This window comes from Stomoxys calcitrans, chromosome 2 (assembly GCF_963082655.1).
Source record: "Stomoxys calcitrans chromosome 2, idStoCalc2.1, whole genome shotgun sequence".
In the NCBI taxonomy this organism is placed as follows: Eukaryota; Metazoa; Arthropoda; class Insecta; order Diptera; family Muscidae; genus Stomoxys; species Stomoxys calcitrans.
In genome coordinates this window covers 38,583-61,811 of record NC_081553.1, presented here as the reverse complement: position 1 = coordinate 61,811, position 23,229 = coordinate 38,583, and the positions used below count along the sequence as shown (strand labels likewise).

The 23,229-nt window shown below is 36.8% G+C and overlaps 2 protein-coding genes and 1 long non-coding RNA gene across 9 annotated transcripts in view; 1 reads left to right on the top strand and 2 right to left on the bottom strand.

Moving 5' to 3' along the window:
• The window catches only part of LOC106087321 (spindle assembly abnormal protein 6 homolog), a 51,355-nt gene extending 43,371 nt beyond the window's left edge, over positions 1 to 7,984 (bottom strand). For 3 of the 7 annotated variants that reach the window (XM_013252324.2, XM_059363146.1, XM_059363145.1), the window contains exon 1: positions 7,601 to 7,984. In XM_013252324.2, the coding sequence (XP_013107778.2) occupies positions 7,601 to 7,744 (144 nt within the window). In that variant the 5' untranslated portion in view covers positions 7,745 to 7,984. Of the gene's footprint in view, positions 1 to 7,392; positions 7,516 to 7,600 lie in introns of all 7 variants that reach the window. The other 4 variants (XM_059363149.1, XM_059363147.1, XM_059363148.1 and 1 more) reach the window with 3 other exon arrangements.
• Positions 7,985 to 12,830: 4,846 nt separating this feature from the next.
• Positions 12,831 to 13,526, top strand: LOC131995330 (uncharacterized). The gene is made up of 2 exons (XR_009397383.1): positions 12,831 to 13,073; positions 13,146 to 13,526. It is a non-coding gene; the product is annotated as an uncharacterized LOC131995330 (long non-coding RNA).
• Positions 13,527 to 16,043: 2,517 nt separating this feature from the next.
• On the bottom strand, positions 16,044 to 23,229 carry LOC106087339 (DNA-binding protein modulo). The gene is made up of 4 exons (XM_013252353.2): positions 23,049 to 23,229; positions 17,301 to 17,435; positions 16,470 to 17,234; positions 16,044 to 16,415 (listed from the first exon to the last, which is right to left on the bottom strand). Exons 1-4 carry the CDS (start codon positions 23,164 to 23,166, stop codon positions 16,135 to 16,137), a joined length of 1,299 nt encoding a protein of 432 aa, XP_013107807.1. The 5' UTR covers positions 23,167 to 23,229; the 3' UTR covers positions 16,044 to 16,134.

Genomic DNA, 23,229 nt, shown 5'->3' with positions numbered 1-23,229 from the left:
TAATACCAAACGAGGTATCAGAAAAGGAGACAGCCTATTGTGTTGTTGTTGTTGTTGTAGCAGTTTATTGTGTCCTATCTTTCGTCTGCTTGATTCTGTTGAGTGTCAAGACCCAGGAACTCTGCGACTAAGATGGGGTGCGTCCACAGGGATCTGAGTCTGAGTCGAGTGGGTATGGTCATATGTTACAATCGGAACATACATCTTGCACGTCGGCATCAATCCTAGCTCTGTGGCAATTGAGGCGGCTGCATCTGCCGGAACGTAATTGAACCCGAACCACTCTGGCAGGGGGAGGTCGATTTCTTTGGGTGCAATGGGTGACGGTCGTTCTCCAAGGACTACATTCACCCGGTAGCCAATTACCGCATCTACTACCGTGTCTGCATGAATGTTGTTCAGACCCACTTGATATGCCGCTTGATCTAGAGGTTCTCTCTTGTAGCGATGAACCTCACGCTCTAGATCATGTAGATCTACCTTAAGGCTTCTGGGCGGTGGATATCTATCCACAAGATGATGATTTGGATGATTGAACCCAAACCACTCTGGCAGGGGGAGGTCGATTTCTTTGGGTGCAATGGGTGGCGGTCGTTCTCCAAGGACTACATTCACCCGGTAGCCAATTACCGCATCTACTACCGTGTCTGCATGAATGTTGTTCAGACCCACTTGATATGCCGCTTGATCTAGAGGTTCTCTCTTGTAGCGCTGAACCTCACGCTCTAGATCATGTAGATCTACCTTAAGGCTTCTGGGCGGTGGATATCTATCCACAAGATGATGATTTGGATGATTTTTGTGATAACAGCCCAAAAGGTATTGCTTAGACAGCATGTAATTATGTCTTCGCACTGGTAGAATCTTTGTCTCCTGATGGAGGTGGTCCACATGAGAACTGAGGAGACAGCCCGTCGCAGTTCGGAGGGCGACATTCTGACAGATCGTGTCACAAAGTTGACGAGACCACACTGACGTGGTCAACAAGGTTTCTTTGTCTGCACCCTAAGTGCTGCCAGCGAGTGACTTGAGGACCTTGTTTCTGCTTTTGACTTTATTGCAGATTGCTGTGGCATGTGAGGAGAATGTGTAAGAGCTATCAAATGTGACGCCAAGTATTTTGGGACACTTGATGGTCGGAATCATTTCTCCATCTACCATCACAGTCAGCTCAGTATTCACCTCACGCGTATTTGTAATGAACAGTGTGGCTGAAGATTTGGTGGCGGATATCTTCAGATTTCTTGCAGAGGCAAGCTCGTTGAGGTAGATGTTCAACCAGCGCAAATGTCATCAATGGGTGGGGGGCCTGATGCCATGATCGTACAATCGTCCGCATATGATACGATGCCGTCTGGAGGGGTGGAATGGAGGATAGGTAGAGGTTTACCAGTGCCGGAGATATCACCCCACCTTGGGGAACTCCCTGTTTCACCCACGGTGTTTCGACTTCTTATCCCTAAATTCCACAAATGACTGGCGACCACACAGATAATTCGCGACCCATCGTTCATAGGAGGCCCTTTTTTCATGGTAGAGGCGCATCCCGGAGTGCCTTCTACGTACGCCTCTAGTCCGTGCCGGGATTGAAAAGAACTCCGGACATGGTTCTGTTCGATTTGCCAGAACCAATGCATGAAGTGGGTACATTTCCGATCTTGCTCTGGTCCTACATCACTACGTGAGTATAGTTATACTGAATATGTTGCAAGGTGCTGTGGTAACATAAAAAGCAGAGGGTCACAAGCGTCGTCGTCGCCTTTTGCATCGTCGCCTTTTGCGTCCTCGTTGCCTGCTTGATTCTGTTGAGTGCGTCCTCGTCGTCGGACTATGTGCCGGGAAGTGAAATTGAATTGCAACGGTCTCCGTGCCAAGATCGACTAGATTGTGGAATTTATGAGTCGGACGAAAATATTGGTTGCAGCGATCCAGGAGACAAAGCTGACCAACGCCTGCAGCTTGGACAGTTGTCATTGATACAATGTGCTATGTAAGGATCGCTCAAGGAATAGAGGTGGGGTATTGGCCTTCGTGAAACACCATTTCGTGCCGTATAGGCCTATCTCGCCTGCGCCTGGTGCTATTGACTCCAACATGGAGTGCATGGGGATAGCAGGCAGGTCCGGCCGGACATTTCCGTTGCATTCCCTGGGTTCAGAGAGTATACCAATCGCCGCTTCAGTGAACTGATATCCCCCCTCGGATGTGCTAGTTGCCGAGAGGAAATTCCGAGACATCATTAACGCAGCAGCCGCTCGATTTATACCAGCCGGTCGCATACCCCAAAGTGCGGCCTAATTTTCCAGCGCAGGCAGTGGTACTCGCAGACGAGCGTGATGGGATTCGATGTATGGACCCCTCTAACCCCAGAATCAGCGAGCTGAATCTGGAAATAAACGGGGTAGTCAACGAACATAAGCGGAAATTGTGGCCGCGTAATAGTGACAAAGACGCTTGAGGAGTAACTCCTCCCGAGCCTCGTAGGAGAATTTCCATTCGCCGTGCATCAACATGGATTTTGAAGACTGCATAGCAAAAAACTGCTTTGCATGTCATTACCACACATATTTGCCGTGGCTTCAATCAGCCCAGGCCATGCGATAGGACGGTCCTCGTGGCACTGGACCTATCAAAGGCATTCGACTAACTATTTGAGGAGCATTGCCAACACGTTCCTCCAGCCAGGCCTGAAACGCTGGGTCGCGAATTATCTGTGCGTTCGCCACATAAAAAATATTCCTACGGCAAAGAAAATATTCAACAAGTAAAAGCGTGCTAAGTTCGGCCGGGCCGAATCTTATATACCCTCCACCATGGATCGCATTTGTCGAGTTCTTTTCCCCGCATCTCTTCTTAGGGAAAACAGGTCATATCTTTTATATGACAGCTATATCAGGTTATGAACCGATTTGAACCTTATTTGACACGGGTGTTGAAAGTAAGAGTAAAATACGTCAAATTTCAGCCAAATCAGATAAGAATTGCGCCCTCTAGAGGCTCGAGAAGTCAAGACCCAAGATCGGTTTATATGACAGCTATATCAGGTTATGGAGCGATTTGAACCATACTTGGCACAGTTGTTGGGTATCATAACAAAACACATCGTGCAAAATTTCATTTCAATCGAATAAGAATTACGCACTCTAGAGGCTCAAGAAGTCAAGACCCAAGATCGGTTTATATGGCAGCTATATCAAAACATGAACCGATATGACCCATTTACAATACCAACCGACCTACACTAATAAGAAGTATTTGTGCAAAATTTCAAGCGGCTAGCTTTACTCCTTCGGAAGTTAGTGTGCTTTCGACAGACAGACGGACGGACGGACAGAAGGACGGACATGGCTAGATCGACATAAAATGTCGCGACGATCAAGAATATATATACTTTATGGGGTCTTAGACGAATACTTCGAGTAGTTACAAACAGAATGACGATATCCAAATATGGGACCAAGTGTTTGGGGGGCCGACTCTCACCAAAAACATCCCCCAAAGGCGACGAATTTTCTACCATAGCAATATGGGGCTCAAATGAAAGGTCTTTGGGCGTAAAGCACGAATTAGATATCAATATTCGGGAAAAGTGTCTACGGGGCCACGCCACCCCCACAACACCACCCAAATAGTAAGTATTTTCTGACTATTGCAATATGAGGCTCAAAAAAGAGGGTTTTTAAAGTGGAACACGAATCCGATATATATTATCAAGGCCAACTCACTGAGTGGCTGCCCATCCCCCAAGCCAGCCATGTTTGCCGACTATGGAAATATGGGGCTCAAATTAAAGGTATGTGGGAGTAAACCACGTATCTGATATCAACATTAGGAGCCAACTGTCTAGCGGACGTCCCACCACCATAACAACACCAAATAGGACATATTTGCTCACCAAAACAATTTGGGTCTTAAAGAGAGTGGAACAAAATCATAGTTTTTAGGACCAATACCCCAAACCGGACATATTTGCTGACTTTTGCAATAAGGAGTTTAAATGAGATTAGAAATCGAATTTGAAATCCAATTTTGAGGGCAATGGCAATATGGGGTTCAAATAAATGATATATAGATATATGTGAATAGAGCACGTTGCTGATATATTTTCCAGACTTAGTGTTTGGGGGACCACCCCAAAACACCTCTAAATCGGGCATGTTTACCAATCATGTCAATGTGGAGCTTAAATGAAAGGTATAGAGCAAGAATTGATAGTCATTTTCGGGACCAATTTTCTGGGGTCTACCTCTTTTCCAAAATACCCCACAAACAGCAATTTTTTAGTAACTATCGCAATATGGGGCTCAAATGAAGGTATTTGGGAGTAGAATACGAATTTGATATCCAAATGTTGGACCATGTATTTAGGGCATCACCCCTTTCCCAAAACACCCCCAAGGGAAATAATTTTTCGACCATGCCAATATGTGGCTCAAATGAAAGGTATTTGAGATTAGAAAACGAATTTGATATCCTATTTTGGGGACATGTATTTGGGGGACGCCTCATCCTGTAAACTTCTCTTAAGCCAATGGCAATATGGGGTTTAAATAAATGGTATTTGAGAGAAGAGCATGATGCTTATATTTTTTCAGGGCCAAGTATCTGGGGAAACACGTCTCCCCCAAAAACACCACTAAATCAGACATCATGAGAATTATTATCGAGCCGAAATGAAGTATTTTAAGAATGGAGTACACCTTACATCCAAACTTAAATTCGTAGACCAATAAAGATCATATGGGATTCAGATAAAGCACTTATATTGTTAAACTGTTAGTCAAGTTAGCATGGTATTTCACTACAAGATCTTTAATTGTCGAAAATAAATATTCCAAGGAAACTTTTGTCCCATATAAAGTAAAAGAAGGCGCAGCGGAGAGGGCCCGGGTCAACTAGTAAATTAATAAAAAAAATATATTGACTTCGTTAATATCTCGCATACCCGTAAACTGCACTTGCTAAAGTTTACGGGCCCTCGCCAAAAAGCGTAATATTTTTCAGGCGATAGAGTTTGATGTGCTGAATGAAAATGTAAAAAAAATTGTTGGTTTGGGACTTAGATCGTGTTTTTAAAGTTCAAAATGTAAATGCTAACTTTTTTTAAACATTTTCCTACATAGAATATCGTAAATTTTTTCAGATTACAATAGCTACTCCTCTAAATTTTCATTTGATGTATAATTCATCTAATTAGCCAGAAGTAATTTGAAGGAAATAGCCAAGAGCATTTTAAATAAAACTTTCTTTGCCTTCTAAAGTTGGACAAATTAGACGGCCTAAGGCCGGTAAACCGTAGGAAATAGCCAAGAGTATTTTAAATAAAATCCTCTTTGCAATCTAAAGCTGGAGGGATTTAAAATATTTTACTCCTCCATATGTCCAACAGTTAAAAATAGCCAAAAGTATTTTAAATAAACCGCTTTTTTCGAAAGCTTAAATATTTGAAATAAAAATCTTACTTTGAAAAAAGTTCATGTAACTTCTGTTTGGAACAGTAAAAGCTTATAATTTATATATGAATGGAAGCTCTGGAAATTGTTTTTTTTTATATCTTAAGAATCAGCACGCCAAACTGTAAAAATTATGTCATTTTCAAAGGAATTAGTAAGCCGGTAAAATGCACTTGGGCCGCTAAAAAACAAATACAGCGGTCAAAAAAAGTATTCATCATTAGCAAAATTGATAATAAATTCACTTATTTTGGGTAATTGAAGAAAATTTAAAGTAAACAAATAATGCAGTTTTATGCAATAGTTTATTTTTCGTAATATGTTTTAAAATAAATTCAAAAAATAAATTTAATTAGCGCAAAAAATGCAATTTTATATAATAACACCAAAAACAGAACAAAAAAAGTATTCATCATTGATGTGCTATCATCAAAGTCAAATTCAAATATTATTTGGGAATCCCCCTTTTCTGTTTTATTTAGTAAAGGAGGCTTTGCCCTTGACAGCAAATATTTAATTTCATTGAAAATATAGTTTTTGTCAAAATGGGTCGTAAGCAAAACGAGGTTTCTGATGAGGTAAAAGTTTTGATAATAAAACACCACAGGAATGGTTTAACTCAAAAAACTATCAGTGAAATATTAAATAGACCACGATCTACTATACAATCCATCATCAGAAAGTGGACAGAAACGAAAACTGTTGACAATAAACCAAGATCTGGTCGACCAAAAGCACTTTCAGTTGGAGATGTGCGTTGGCTAGTGCGGCAAGTTCAGAAAACTCCGAAGACAAATGCGACCATTCTTCGTAAAAACACTATGGAATATTTAGGGAAGGAAGTTACTACACAAACAATTCGAAATACACTCAAAAGGCATAGTTACAGAGGAAGAACTGCACGTAAGAAGCCCTTTATAAATAAAATAAACCGAGTGAAAAGGCTAAACTTCGCAAAAATGTATGTAAAACAGCCCGAATCATTTTGGTAAACAGTAATTTTTGCAGTCGAGAGCAAGTTTAATCTTTTTGGGTGCGATGGAAAGGTCATAGTGTACAGAAAACCAAATACAGAGCTTGAAGAACGAAACACAGTTGCTACTGTAAAACATGGTGGAGGTGGTTTAATGGTTTGGGGGTGTATGGCGGCTTCAGGAGCGGGAAATCTTGAAATTATTAATGGAGTAATGGATCATAAGTATTACATTGACATTTTAAAGAGGAATTTAAAAGATAGTGCTGTAAAACTTGGGCTTGGTAATAACTTTCAATATTATCAAGATAATGACCCCAAACATTCTGCTTTAAATACCAAGATGTGGATGCTGTATAACTGCCCCAAAGTCATTAAAACTCCTCCTCAAAGTCCCGACTTGAACCCAATTGAACATCTTTGGGAACATCTCGAACGCAAATTGAGAACACGCAATTTTTCGGGCAAGAGTCAAATGCAACAGGTGATAATGGAGGAATGGACTAATATAGACCAAAATATAACCGCTAAATTAGTCCAATCGATGTCAAACCGTTTAAAAGAAGTTATAAGACGCGGTGGTCGAATAACAAAGTATTAATTTTTTTAAATTATGTTATTTATTTTTTTGTTTTTTTGCAATGATGAATACTTTTTTTGTTTAATTTTTTGTGTTCAGCTGTAAAATGGCCCTTTTTGTTCCAATAAATACTATTTTTTTCTTTAAAAACAATGAAATTGTGTACATATATATCACACAAGCACTACTGCATCATTAGTTTAATATGTTTTTATTGCAATTGTCTTTTGTAGACTTATTAAAAAAAAACATTGAATGATGAATACTTTTTTTGACCGCTGTATGTCCTTCGTTATGTGTTATATATAGCCAATAATTAGTTAAACAAAATATAAAAGTTTTCAATTGTCAGATGCCAAAATACTAAAATTCTTCAACATTCTTACCGCAAAAGTATTATCCTTCATCCGCGATAACCTCGAATACATTTTAGATAAAATAAGTACATATACTGTATAACAAAGTGTGAACTCCGGCCTCTATACTTTTCGTTTTAATTAAAGTGATCGCTTTATAAATTACACAATATTTAAAATTTTTAAAAATTTAATAGTTCCATCAATATCAAAATCAAAGTTAACCGGCAACACTTACAATTATTTCCTTGAAATCAATCTTTTCGGCATGTACCAAAAAGAGCTTTTGTACTTTTGCTGTGCTTAATCGGCACATATTTGCAAATATTTCACCAAAAAATATATTTGTACCATTATTAATATTGAGATCTTCTTCAAACATGATCCAATATAGCGGATGTATATATTTATGCTTGCAAACAAAATAAATAAGTTCTATAAATTGGCCAATCGGTAAATCGATTTTTTAACAATCGAATAATCGACACTAGGGATCTAGTGCGGAGCTAGGTACTTGGTACAATTAGAAGGTAAAATCATTAGCCCAGCTGATCAAATTTCCAATTTCAGAGCTGAATCCAAACCCCATCAGAACGTCAAATGCATTGTGTGGATTTTAAAGTTTTTTACATTTTAATTCTTTCTCACATTTTTATTGTTTGATTTTATAATTTACTCGTTTACAATTATAACTCTTTTGATATTGTGGATGCTACACATGATAATGCAAATAAAAACTACAATGTACATTTGACAGTGTGCTACTATCCCCACAGGGTTGTATCGTTGTTGTCTATGTTTATGACTTTACCTTCTTATTGTACCAGGTTTGCAAGATACACTCATTTACAGGTAGTGGCAGTTGCCCAACAAAATATTGATAAATAAAATATTGCACTATCTGTCAAAATCAGTGATTAGTACAACTCTGATTTTGTGTAAGTTACTAGTTCGCGTCACTTGTAGTTTGTATGGTATAGTTCTTAACTATAATACGCACATACACAGCCAAAATTTGTTGACAGATAGTGAAATTCGCGAGAAAAAATTATACTCAGCTGTTTACGGTACACTACCTGGTAATTATGTCACAAAGGCTAGATAGATTGAGGAAGGTAACCATGGTTGAATTAAGAAGGTTGGCTCACTTGCCCAAGAACAACGACATCAATGATACAACCCTGAGGTGATGGTGGCGCAAATTCCCACTAGGGAGTCAAATTTCTGGACACTTCCATTTCGACCATTTTTCTAACGTTTGACGTTTTGCAACGATGATTGAGTGATGAATATTTTTCAAAAATATTTCCCATAAGCAGTTATATTGCAAATGCGAACGTTGCAATCAAGATTTATTCATTTACAGGTAGTGACAGTTGCCCAAAAACAAAAGTAGTAGTAGAAGTAATAGGTTTTTATTGAGTCTTCTTCTTTTTCAATGAATGGTATAAACGAGTGGTTAACATGAACACATAGAACTATTGTTGTCTTATTCTATTACACATTGGACTTGTTATGAAATGCTACTTGCAATATTGAAAAGTATAATATGATGTATTACATACAAAACAGAAAGCGGGAGAAAAGGCTTGTTCGCGGCCCTTACTGTTACTGGACAGGCAATAGAGAGCTGTCAATAAATATATAATAAAAACAAAGATGCTTAACACTAGTTAACAACGGTGGTCTGTTTTACTATTGACAACAGAGCTTATAAACGTAAGTTCATTGATATGACTTTGTATGTATGCGTGTATATGTATATAATTTAATGCTTATGTCTATATCACAGTTAAATATTTTTATAAAATGGTAAACGAACGTTCAGGTACAATAGAACAATTGCGACAATGGAATTGTAAGTACATATATAAATTAATAAAATAAAGTATTTGGTTTTTCTTATGATTATACTTGTGTTTAGTGTTGGTACATTTTATATTATTTTCGTTTTTAAGTGTTTTTTTATTATTTATTTTTTATTTATCTTTAGCATTTAACCCCTGTGGCCTCCAGGTACTGTTTTCTGGAACAAAAGTGGCAGCAGACATTGGGCTGGATCGTTGTCAATATTTTCATTTAAAATTCCTACAGGAGAGAGATAAGCAGATCCAGACCATAATATATTTTTTTCCGATTCAAAAATATCGTTTAACAAGACGTTTTCGTGCATAGGCAGTTTATCAACAAAAAGTTTTTGGTGGCGCAAAACATAGCTGCATAGTGGCTCAACTCCAGAACCATCATATACATATGAGTTGGAGTGCTTCTTTGTTCGAGTTGCATAGTGTCTATTAATACATTTTTGCAAGATCTTCCTTTCAAAGATTTCCATTTCTTTGGCGACTATTGGGGAAATAGTGAACCAGACTGGAAATGCATATGTCAGAACTGATCTGATGGCCACTTTGTATAAAAGAAGTTTGGTTCGCTGCGGCAGGTATTTGTTGTTGAATAGGTAAGCAAACATCACAGCAATTTTCTTGGCTTTTTGCAGAATTGAACGCGCGTGTTGGTTAAATTTCATCAGTTTATCAAATGATACCCTTAAATATTTGATATTGGGTTTAAAGTTTATTTCGACACCTTCCAATGATACATGCAATGTTTTGCTTTCTGGTACTACAAACCTGGGGCATTTTCCTGACGCATTGCGAATGCAAATGGCTTCAGATTTCGAAGCATTAATTTAAATGCCCCAAGATTTGTAATAATCGTTTATAATATTCAGATGTGTGACAGCATTACTTAGCGCTTGAGCAGGCGATATATTGTGAGAATAAATTAAACAATCGTCGGCGTACAGGATTGCTATAGAGTTGTTAGTGATGTGGGGAAAATCATTAAGAAACAGATTGAACAGCAACGGGGCTAGAACACTTCCTTGCGGAACTCCACTGTTTACTAGCCCTGAAGAAGAGGATGTATTTTGAATGCACACAGAAAATTTTCGGCCAGTAAGAAAGCTCAGAATTAATTTTACCAGATATGGATCAGTTCCCAAATCAATCAGTTTATACAATATGCCCTTGTGACAAACAGAGTCAAACGCCTTTTCAATGTCCAAAGATATTGCCACTGTGCAGACTTGAGTTCGAAGATTTGTGATAATATCATTTTGAAACTTCAGCAATGCGTGTTGTGTAGAATGGCTCCGTTTGAAACCAAATTGAAAGTCAGAGATTGGGTTGATTACGAAATCATTTTCAATTTTCTCTTTCAGAATGCGCTCGAAAAGTTTACCCACGTTTGACAGTAAAGAAATTGGACGAAAATCTGCTGCAGTTTCGCTGTTTGGTTTCTTCTTGATTGGAACAATTTTAGCTATTTTCCAATCTTCGGGAAAGTAACCGTTATTAATACAATTGTTGTATAGTGACGTAAGTAATTTTAGCGTAGATTCTGGAAATTTCTTAATTATGAAATTTGTTATTCCATCAATGCCACTGGATTTTTTATTGTTCAAACAATGAATAAAATTTTTAATTTTTTCAGAATTCGTGAAGTGAAAGTTGTCTAGATTTTCAAGAGCATTAAGGTTCTCATCAAACGTGTAAATGTGGTTGGGGACAACACTGATGCAGGAAGATATTTTTTCATCAAGATCACGAACAGGCCTCTCCGGAATTGTTTCGCGGAAGGAAGATGAATAGAAAATTTGGAATTGCTCAGCAATATCATTGCTAGTTGTGAAAATATTATCATTCTGTTGAAGATGTTGGCAAAAGGGAGTTCTTTTTTTTTCCTGTGATGGCGTATATTTCTTTGAATGCGGACGGACCAGGTTTGATATTTGACAATTTGTTGTTGAACAATTTAGCTTGATCTAACGCTACTGTTTCTTTTATTATTACTTTAAGTAGTTGAAGTTGCTTAGAAAGAACTTTGTACACACTGCTGAGACGATTTCCAGAGCGATGATAAATTCTTTTCAACTCCTTTTGCCACTGGTGTTTTATTTTGAAGATTTTCTTCGCTTTCTCCGAGAGAGGAAATTTATTATCGTTGATTACCACATTTTCGGAATGAGCATCATGAACAGCAGCAAGAGAATCGTTGAAATCTCCTATCAATAAATCAATTTCCTGATTATTGAGGTTACGGTTTATGGGAGGCATTATCTGACGAGATGCAGCATCTAGATCATTACGGAAGTTATCCCAATTGGTATTCTTGTAAGATGTATAAGATTGTACAGGAGTCAAAGTGATATCTGAGCATTTTATTTTTATTTTCAGTTTCAACGGAAAATGATCAGAGAAAGTTGGAATGGTCGTTATTTCAAAAAGTTGTTCCATCGATAAAGTTGGTGCTAAGGAGAAAATGGTCTAAAAAAGAATTCGCATTTGGATATGAAGGAGATGAGTCACAAAACCTGGCGACGTCCATTGCATTATCTTCCAGCCACTTTGACAGTACATTCCCATTTGTATTATTAAGAGTGTCGCCCCAAGCCAAATTTCTAGCATTCAGATCTCCACCTAATATAAAGCCATCAAAATTATCACATAACTGTGACAATTTGCTCAAGTCAGCCTCAAGTCTTTGAGGCGAGTATCTGCTTGGGATGTAGACAGATCCAACTAAGTAGCGCTTGATTGTGTTGTTTACAGAGGATTCTATTTGAATTAGGGAAGAGTTAATTCCTACATTATTTAATGCAATCCGAATGTATTTATATAATTTTTTAACCACAACAGCAGTACCGACCTGAGAGTTGTCGTAAATAAAGAAGTACCCATTTATTTTAATATTTTTGTTTTTACGCAGATGGCACTCTTGTATAAAACCAATGTCAATGTCGTTCTGAATTAGAATTTTGTATAATTCGACTTGTCTATATTTTTCGATGAGCGATCGAACATTGAAAGTTAAAAAGTTTATGAATCTATGGTCCAAATCCATATTGGCTTTTTACTTTATTAAAAAGGCGCAAGAACTCTGTTTTGGCCTCTGATTTTGACATGGATCGAAATTCATTCATAAATATGGTTATCTCTTGCTCCAATGTAAGTTCTTGTGGTTCGAGAAAATGACTGGCAAGTTGCATAAATTCTTCTATGAAGGAGGGTTTACTTTGTCTTGTTTGTTGCTGAATACTCGTTGGCTGAAGCAAGCTTGCGAAAGATTTTCCTGGTGATCTTAATGACATTTGGAGAACATTATTTACATTTCGTGAAGCCCCAAAAACAAAATATTGAGTGCACTATCTGTCAAAATCAGTGATTAGTGCAACTCTGATTTTGTGTATGTAACTAGTTCGTGCCATTTTTCGTTGTTTGTGTGTGCTATGGTTCTCAACTATAATGCACACACACAACCAAAACTCGTTGACAGATAGTGCACTTCGCGACTGTTAGGCAACTGCTCCTACCCGTAAATGAATATATCATGGCCAAAACGTAAATGAATTTACAATTACTGACATTGGGACTTTGTTTAATGAAACGTCAAAATTTGCTGTGCTGTCAAAAATCTTGCTAGCCCCTGGGCTATTCAAAAACTAATCACCACACCTAACGTCATATTTTTGCTATCCCTACAACTTTGCTACCATTCAGAACACAGCCAAACGTGTAAATTACAAATAAAACAATTAAAATTTAAAAAAGGAACAAAATGTGAAAAAAATAAAATCCAAACCAACCTTCTGACGATCTAGAAGGATTTGGATACAACTCTGGAGTTGGACCATTCCATCAGCTGGACAAGTGAGCCAACCCTCTTATTTCAACCATGAAGGTAACCTTATAAGACCAACTGATAAAATTTTCCAATTTCAGGGTTATGTCCAAACACACTATTATGTCAATTGGGTTGGTTAGATTTTAAAGTTTTTTTTAACTTTTTGTTTTTATTTTTTCACATTTTTAATGTTTAAATATATAATTTATACGTTTGTTGTCACAAATCTTTTAATTTGTTGGCTCTTACATGTGTCAATGTAAATGAAAACACGTGCGTGAAGTTACCATCGATAACTCGCAAGACGGCAGTAATACAGGGTCACACTAACACAAAAAAATTCAGCATGTACGGAAATTATCAACCGTTTTTAACTACAGCCGTTAGAATATTAATCTGTGAATAAACAATTTCCATTCTGGAGGACGTATTGTAAATGGACTTCGGTCAATAAACTGCATACACCAAATTAAAGCAGAGATTAATACCATTAATTTGGTATACCATATTGTTTTTAATTTCGTATACCCAGAACTGTTTTCCTTCCGGATTTTTATTTAGAAACTGGAGGGCAACACAGATACGGTTGATGGTAGCATTGATGATAACTATACAGTGTGACATAATATTTTAAGCAAATTTCTCACTTTGCATTTAGAATTCGTCTGCGGTGGACTCTTCGGGATTCGGTACTTAGCAAAATATATTCATTTACAGGTAGTGACAGTTGCCCTACAACAAAATATTGAGTGCACACAACCGAAACTCGTTGAAGGATAGTGCACTTCGCGAGAAAAAATTGTACTCAGTTGTTTACGGTACACTACCTGGAAATTATGTCATGGTACTTAGTCATCGTTATACTCCAAGGCGGATTTTAAAAGGTGGTCTCACGCAAACAGCAGTTAACAGCCGGGCAGGTTTGACGGTATTTAGATGTCAGATTTTTATTTGCATTCTCTTTGTTGTTATCTTCTTTCTCGCATATTTTCTGCTCATGTACGCACACGTATACACACACGCACACAAATTTCTTTGTGTGTGTTTGCAAAACGTCGATCTTGATGGCGAATTCCACCATGTGATTTCGAAAGTCCCACCTGGCATATAGAGTCACACTCTGCCATTTCAATGAAAGTCAAAAAAACAAACCAATTTCTTCTTTAAAGGCTGGTACTATATTCGTTTTTTGTTTGCATTTTCTTTGTTGTTATCTTCTTTCTCGCATATTCTCTGCTCATGTACGCACACGTATACACACACGCACACAAATTTCTTTGTGTGCCAATGCGCACAAATTAAAGGTGTTGATCTCCCCTTTCATTTGGTGTACGCACTTTTTTGATCAAAGTACATTTATGGATTCCAACCTGGATTTAGTGTCCTGGCCTCCCGTTTTTATTAAAATCTGTAAGGACTGTTCTAAGAAAAACAGTTCTAGTATATGTGTGGTAAACAAAATTAAAGGTCTTTAACTCCCCTTTAATTTGGTATACGCACTTTTTTAAACGAAGTCAAATTATGGTTTCCAGACTGATTCAAAACAAAAATTTGTAAAATGTGTTAAAAAAAAACAGTTCTGGGGTAAGTGTGATATACCAAATTAAAGGTAGTGATCTCCCTTTAAATTTGTGTATGTACTTTTTTGAAAGAAGTCCGTTCCTGGCCTCCAGGCTGAATGTAGGTAACTCACAGATTAAAATTCTGGCGACCGAGGCTAAAAACTGTTTATAATTTCCGTACTTTTTGATTTTTTATTCTTTGTGTCACCTTGTGATTTTAGAAATGTTTGTGTTATCAAAAGTTAGCGACGTCGCTAACTTCACGCAGGTTCTAAAACCACTTTGACATTTCAATTTACAGCATTTGCCATGACATAATTACCGGTTGGGGTACCGTACACCTATACATCTGTCAATTAGTTTGGTTGTGTGTGTATTATATTTAAGACCATAGCACACACAAACAAAGGATAATGGCGCCAACTAGTTCCATACACAAAATCAGAGTTGCACTAATCACTGATTTTGACAGATAGTGCAATATTTTGTTGTTGGGCAACTGCCACTATCTGTAAACGAATATATCTTGGATTTCCCCTAGATGAAAAAACGAGTTAAAGCGAAACGAACACTTTTCATCAATATTTTACGCTTCTTTTATATGAAGTTTCTTTCATTAGATTTTCTTGGGTTCCTTTTGCCAAATTGTTGCTATTTACATATAAATATTAATAAAGCACCAATCAATTTTTCAGCTGCTTACGTGCATGTGTACACAGAAATTTGAGTGTGTGGACCGCTCTCAAATTCATATACATATGTATGTGTTGTAATTTTAACCAAAACTCACTCTTTCGAAATTTATAAATAATGAAACACAAAACTGTTTTAAAAGAAACGAATGAAGCTTTTATTTATGAATATAATTAATTTTTGTACTATTTTCATTGGTATAACTTAAATAAGCACAACTTTCCAAAAGCCTTTGCCAGCGTCTTCCACTTGTTTCAAAATAATGTTATTGTAATTGAATGACCAAAAACAAAATACCAGCTTTCACAATCATTATTACTTAGTACAGATGTATTGCAATAGTTTGCTTGAAAGAAAATTTTTATTTATTTTACAAGTATATTTATATACAAATATTTCATTGTTTATGCATCCTCAAATAACAAATTGTTTTCCACCCCGAATAAGTACATGTGAGCAAGGTCACTAACACTAACAAACACATAGTTGCAATAATAAATTTGGCGATCGCGTTTATTTTACGTAAGAAAACGACTTGTTGCGCAGAGACTGTGTTCTTTTTGGGCGTCATGAAATGAAAACCGAATATAGTACCAACTTTCATTTGGGCATTGTTCACAGATAAAAGTCTCTTTGGATTTATGATTTTTTTTACCAAGATTTTATTAAAATGTAAAAGCCGAATGATTGCACAGCTCCTTTTTGTTACATGCTCTGAACGAATAAAAAAAAATAAAATAATAAATTATTCCATTTTATATATATTGATAAAATGTCGATTTATTTAAATAAGTAGTAATCAGGCTAATTAGATATTAGCATACTGAAAAAATTAATCAGTTTTAGAACGTTTAGCATCATAGTCTCCGCTAATGTTTCGAGATCGACGTTTTTTGCCTTGACTCTGTTTAAATTTTAAGACTTTATTTTTCTTAAAAGAATGTGGCTCAAGGAATATCATTTGGCCTTTAAGTATTGATTCATTAAGTAAAAACGATTTGCAGTAACCATCCGAGTCTTTAAAATGAATAATTGCAAATCCTTTTTTAAGAATAACGGAAGATATTTCCCCCGATTTCGAGAAGTGCTTCCGCAAATCGCCTTCAGTCACATCTAAAATAAGAAATATTTTTTTAAGAACTTTAAACCTTTGTTATAAAGTCTCACCTTTTGCTATATTCATTATGAATATAGAAGTTTTAGGTGTCTCTGGGTTATAAGCAACTACTTCCAACGCTATGTTTTTTATTGTCTTTCCGCTAAGACCATATGCGTTCTCAACACCTTCTTTCGTTCTAAAAGTTATGAAAGCAAGTGCATTTTTTCTACATATCACGTCCATTGATTCTATTTCACCACACTTTTGAAATATCGCTTCTAATATTTTCCCCTCCACGTTTTCCAAATTTTGTGGATTTTTTAACATAATCGTAAGTGTAGGGTCGCGCTTTGCCACATGCTCACTGGTGTCCGAGCTGCTTTCAAAAACTCCAATAGTGCTGCCATTTAACACAGAGTTGTGTAATTTAAGAGCATTATTAGCCATCTCTTTTGCAGAAAACGTCACAAATGCGTAGGTAATAGAGTTTTTATTTACTATTCGTACATCTTCCACATTTCCACATAAACTGAAATGTTCTTTCAGCTGCTCTTCAGTTGTTCCACGTTTTAAAAATTTTACATAAATTCTTCCTTCACGGTTAGTTTGTATTTCATTACGCTTCTTATTTTTTTTAGCAGTATCTTGTTTCAATCTTACTACTATCGCCGATCCTTTAATAATCTTTTTGTTGGCACATAAGGCTGAGGTGGCAGCTTGTGGATTTTTGAATGAAATATTGGCTGTACTGTCAATTGGGCCCTCTTGAATGTGGACAGTGTCTAGTGGACCAAACTCCGCAAAAGCTTCTATGATGTCAATAACTTTGCATTCTAAATAGAGGTAAACAAATCTGTAACTGCACATTTTTCCACATATCTGTGTGAAATTTTACATACTTTTGGGTAATTTGTTAACGTGAACAATGTGATCCTCTGGAAAATCTTTAGAAATTGCGCCAATCTTTACTTTGGATGGTATAGTCGGTTCTTCTTTTCCTATGCATTCTTCTGTCGGTTCATCTAGATCGTCATCTAATGAGGAATTTCATACATATCAAAACCTTAATCGATTTTGTGAATAACAAAATATTAAGTAGGTTGTTGCTTAAAATTTTGATTATTTTGAAAAAAAAAAAGTATATGCCAAATGTGTTTTTCTATCTGATATTAGTTTCACCGCCGTATTCACAAAAAAAATTAATTTGGATTTAGCCCGGCATGTGTTTGTCTATGAGCACGACACGGTGCTCCGATTGTGTAGTTGTCGTATCAGTGTGTTGCACACTGAGGCGGCAGCCCCTGCCGATGAAGGACTCCATCGGGTCAATCCAGTACGTGCAACCGCTGCCACGGGATTGATTTGTGTGGTGTTCACGAGCTCAGCTGATTTTAGTTAAACCGCCGTATTCACAAAAAAAAAATAATTTGGATTTAGCCCTGCTCCACACGGGTTAGAACTGTGAGCTCCGATTTGTGTAGTTGTTTTAGCCGTGTGTTGCACACTGAGGCGGCAGCCCTTGTCGATTAAGGACTCCATCAGGTCAATCCAGTACGTACAACCGCAGCCATAGGATTGATTTGTGTGGTGTCCAAGAGCTCAGCTGAGAGCTACGGGCGCGTCCACAGGTTGCGGTAAGTGGAGTGCTTCTTCGGAGTTACTGTAATTGTAGTCACTGACAATAAATCGAGAGGAGAGTCTCAGTGGGAGGCCGGGCGGCACCGGCTCTTGCTTAAATACTGAGTGCCTATGATGTTCAATACCTCAAGGCGAGTTTTTAGCACCTTTAAATAACCGAAGGCCAAAACTTTCTCGCGGCGATCGGTACAGCTACCTCCACATAACAATGTACATCCCGCCACGGGATAATTATGAGCACCACACTGGTTGGAATTTTGAGCTCCGATCTGTGTAGTATTCATCATTGTCACTAGAAGCTTATCTGCGAGCCACCGGGCGCGTCTACAGCTTGCGGTTGTTTAGTACGGTACGGAGTAGCTGCAGTTGCGGATAATCAGCGGTATCGAGTGGAGTTTTGATGCTCGACATGACAAGGCGAGATATTGGCGCCTTTAAATAACAAATATCATCATGTTCCCGCGAACGATCTTGCTTACCTATAGGAGCTTGATGAAGATCGCCACCTCCACATATGGACATGTGGCTACACAAACTAATAGAATAGAAATAGAGTTTTTTGTTTTGGAGGGACTGCGTGAGAGCGACCAAAGTTTTTAAAGTTTGGTAATTGAGAACTTTCGCCTGTTTCATTCATAGATACCAAAAGAGAGAAAGAAATGTTCTTACTCACTTGTAAACTTTTTCTGAAAAAGTACGCGGACAGAACTAATGGCATATACACACAAAGTATTTCTTTCCTCGTAAAAGTGTCTTCTAAGAGAAATGATAAGAAATCTGACATTATCCATTGTTTCTTTTTAAGAATCACCTAAGAATTGGTGTTCTTTTCTGCTTTCGGAATAGTCGCGAAAATTAATAATTATTCCGCGAGCGGAATTTGACAGCACTATGATAATTTTTTTTGTAATTTTCCTCACTATAAACAGAGTACTACTTTTCCGCCGATTTTGAGCCAACGTTTCGCCGACGTATTCCGCTCGAAACACTGAACAGAATACTCCGCTTAAAGGTTGCTATTTTAATCTGCTTTCGGAAAAGCCGCTGACATTTTTAATTGTTCCGCGAGCGGAATTTGACAGCAATCAAATGTTTTTATTTCCATACCAAAGCACGTTTCTTTATCTGCACTTATTGTTTTCTCTATTTTATATATTTTTTCCTAACATACTTTGTAAAATTAATTTTTGATGTATCTGATGAAAATTCATAAATTTTACATTTTTTTCTGTTCCTGCTTTTATAACTCTAAAATATTAAATATGTTTTTATCATTTTTCTGCATTCTATTTTTTTAACGAGTAGGTACATGCCAAGTTATTGTGAAAAATCATTGTAACTTCGTATACTATAATTATAAGATGATCGTTTTCTTGTTGTATGTGAAAACAAATCAAATCTATTGAACACTTGCTAAATCACTTTAATTTTTCATTTACAGTACTTTAAAATTCTCTCTTTTCTTAATTTTTTTCGTTTCTTATCATCTTTGCACCGCGTTTTTAAAGAGTCGCTCGGCACATCTGCTATAGGGATCTAAAAGTCGACTTTCGACTAGTCGATTAGTGTCCAAAAATCATCAAAAAATCGATGATTCAAAAAAGCTAAAAAGTCGAAAAATGTATAAAAAAAATTTAAGAAAGTCAAAAAAATTAAAAAGTCGGAAATAAATTAGAAAAGTTCAAAAATAATATGTACTATAAATTATAAAATTGTAATATGTAGTATGTACTATAAATTATAAATATGTACTTTTGGGTAGTATTTAATTCCTGATTTATTTTTAAGAAAACTTTTATGAATTGTTAATTTTGTAGTGTTTTTGTCATATATGGTCTAACGACTTGACTAATAAATGAGCAATTTAAATTAAAAAAAATTCAAATTAAAAAATCGAAAAGTCGAAATGGATTTAGTTTCAAGTCGCTTTTTGCCGCCGACTGCTTCAACTATTTTTAGCTATGGTTGCAATTGTTACAAATGTGATGTTTACAGCGAAAAATACCAAAAATAAATCGTAATGGAGCTTTTAAAAAAGAAAGTAAAAAAAAACCAAAAACAAAAGTAAACCTTTCGAGGTAATATGGATATCAAATGAAAGGATCTGGAGGGTATAATACGAATATGAAAAGTTCAAATGAAAATTAATACGAGACTATAAAACGAATCAGATATCCAATTTTGGGGCCCCACACCCACAAATCGTACATATTTACCTGCAATGGCAATATGGGGCTCAATTTAAAGATAATCGGGAGTATAGCATGAATTTGATATCCATATTTATGGCGAAGTGAATGAGGGGCCATCCCAACCCTAAAAAGGACTCCTTATTACCCTCATTTTCAAAAATCCTGATTTCGGAGACTATTAGCCCATGCAAGCTAATAATTTTCTGCACTCTTATTTAAACTAAAAACAAAGATTTGGTATCCATTGTTCCGGTGGGGTGCCTTGGGTTTCGCCCCAACTAAACCCGCCAAATAGATATATAGATCAATCACGACAATATGGGATCCAAATGAAAGGTATTAGAGTAAAAAACGAATATTATAATAATTGACGGTCTTCAAGAACTTGCAATATTTATTTTGCATTCTGATTAGAAGCTGTATCAAGTTGCGGACCGAGTTAGGCCATACTAGGCGCAGATGTTAAGTCATAACAATTTTATTAAAAATGACGCCCTCCGTGTCGTCACATTTAAAACAAGTAAACACGTAGTAAGTTTGGCCGTGTCAATATTTGCATACCCACCAACACGGACAAAATAATTATCCTCTTGTTTTTATTATGTCCATAGTTGTATTCAAATACGGACCGATTTGCATCATGTTTGGCTTAGATACCCAGCGGTTAAAAAATTCGACGTTTATGGGCTGAAGACCCTAAATTGACAAATCGGTCCATATAATATCTACATATAAATAGGATCTGATTTGAAACGGATTCAGTATATAATCTGGATATTTATTACAATTTACTGTTTCAAAATCGAGTAATAAATGCGATTGTTATGGCTTTTAGACCCTATATCAGGAGATCAGTCTGTATGGCAACTATATCATAATATAGTCCGATCGGGACAATGTTTGACAAGGATTTCAATAATTAACCTGCGTATGGACTAAATATGGATTTGTGGCAAACAACAGACGGACACAAAAACGCACTTACATCGTGAAATCGTCTTAGAACTTTACGACGATTAGAAATATATCTTTGTAGGTTCGGAAATTGATATTTCGATGAGTTGCAAATGGAATCACTAAATGAATATTCCCCCTATCCTATGGTGGTGGGTATAAAGATATATGTATATTTGTCGAAACACAAACATGCCACGATATTTCCTATTGCCAAGCGTAATGAGCAAACAAATTCAATAGCAATAACTGATAACAAAATCCGTTGCTTTAAAGAATTAATTAATTTAAAGAAATCGAATTAACAATAAAAAAAGTCGCAGCCTATTTTTTCTGCAAAAAAACCTATTTTTTGTGTAAAAAAGTAAACTTTTGGATTATCAGAAAAAGTCGAAAAATCATGTTTTCAATTTCACTTTAAATCCCTAATCTGCTAAATGCCATAGTCGACTTTGGCGAAAAGTACAACACTTTGCTAGAACAAGTAAAATAAAATTTTTTTTTCATATTATTAGTTATTTTTTGAAGTATTTTATGCCCCTATGGGCCAATAACTAAGCCAGTAACATACGTGCTGTTCGCTTAAATCATGAAGTGAATCCATACAATGATTTTTTTCCACCTCAGATAATCCCTATTAGCATTCTTTCTTATTCCATATAAATCTCTTCAATTCGGTGGAGTTTGGCGGGAACGTGGTACGTGAAGTACGCATGTGACGTTTAAAACTAAAGCCGATGTAGTTTAGATAGATCCATTAATAGATATAAATTCCAAACAAATCCATGCACGTAACGGGTTAACCCGATGAATTCCTTGTTGTTGTATCCACATATTCATGTGGAGGTGACGACTCTCGTCATGCTCCTGTAGGTGAGCAAGCTCATTCAGGTCCAAAGGACCGATCGCCACGGGAACAGAGTGGCCATTGGTTACTTAAAGACGCCAATAACTCGCCTTGTCATATAGAGATCCATTAATAGATATAAATTCCAAACAAATCCATGCACGTAACGGTTTAACCCGATGAATTCCTTGTTGTTGTATCCACATATTCATGTGGAGGTGACGACTCTCGTCATGCTCCTGTAGGTGAGCAAGCTCATTCAGGTCCAAAGGACCGATCGCCACGGGAACAGAGTGGCCATTGGTTACTTAAAGACGCCAATAACTCGCCTTGTCATATAGAGCATCATAGGCACTTAGTACTTGTAGAAGATACCGTTGATAGTATGCCGTTGCAGCTACTCCGTATGGCGCTCCCGGTAGCTCGCATGTAAGCTTCTCGTGATAGCAATGAACACCACACAGCTCGGACATCAATTTTCCGGCCTGTGTGGTGCTGACAGCTATCCCGTGCCGGAAATCGGCAAGTGCTGCCGCCTCAGTGTACACACCGCTAAAACAACAACTAGAATGAAATATCTTTGGTATGTAAACTACGCATGTGACGTTTAACACGCAAGCCGATGTAGTTTAGATAGATCCAATTATATATAGAAATTCCAAACAATTCCATGTGCGTACCCGATCCGATGAAGTCCTTCATCGGCAAGTGTTGCCGCCTTAGTGTACACACCGCTAAAACAACAACTAAAATGAAATATCTTTGGAAATTATTTGTCCTAGTTTGTAAATTTGTTTGCACATTTTAAATCTTTACGGTCTAAAAAGCTGTTTTAATTCTTTGTGAATACAGCTGATAAAGTTTGTCTTCGTCATCAATTCTTATAAAATGGAACATCTTTGTCCTAGTTTGTAAATTTGTTTGCACATTTTAAATCTTTTCGGTTTAAAAAGCTGTTTTAATTCTCTGTGAATATGGCTGATAAAGTTTGTTTCGTCACCAATTCTTATATTTACCAAGTACGTTAGCGACTGACTCTGCTTGAATAACTTCCTTTCCACCCAAATTGCTCCTAACATTTTGTTTCTGCAGCTTTTCCTGTTTCTTAATCTGTTTAACTTTGTCCCTTTTCATTTTTTTAATGTACCGCAGCAGCACGTGTTAAAAGTGAGAATTTTAGTAGTGAGAAAGTAATTG

Bases quoted from the DNA above. Each gene is read 5' to 3' on its own strand.
- LOC106087339 (XM_013252353.2), bottom strand. From the start codon at position 23,166: ATGAAAAGGGACAAAGTTAAACAGATTAAGAAACAGGAAAAGCTGCAG. The intron at 17,436-23,048 runs GTAAATATAAGA...ATTCCTCATTAG, and splicing joins GTCAGTCGCTAACGTACTTG to ATGACGATCTAGATGAACCG. The intron at 17,235-17,300 runs GTATGTAAAATT...ACCTCTATTTAG, and splicing joins CGTTAACAAATTACCCAAAA to AATGCAAAGTTATTGACATC.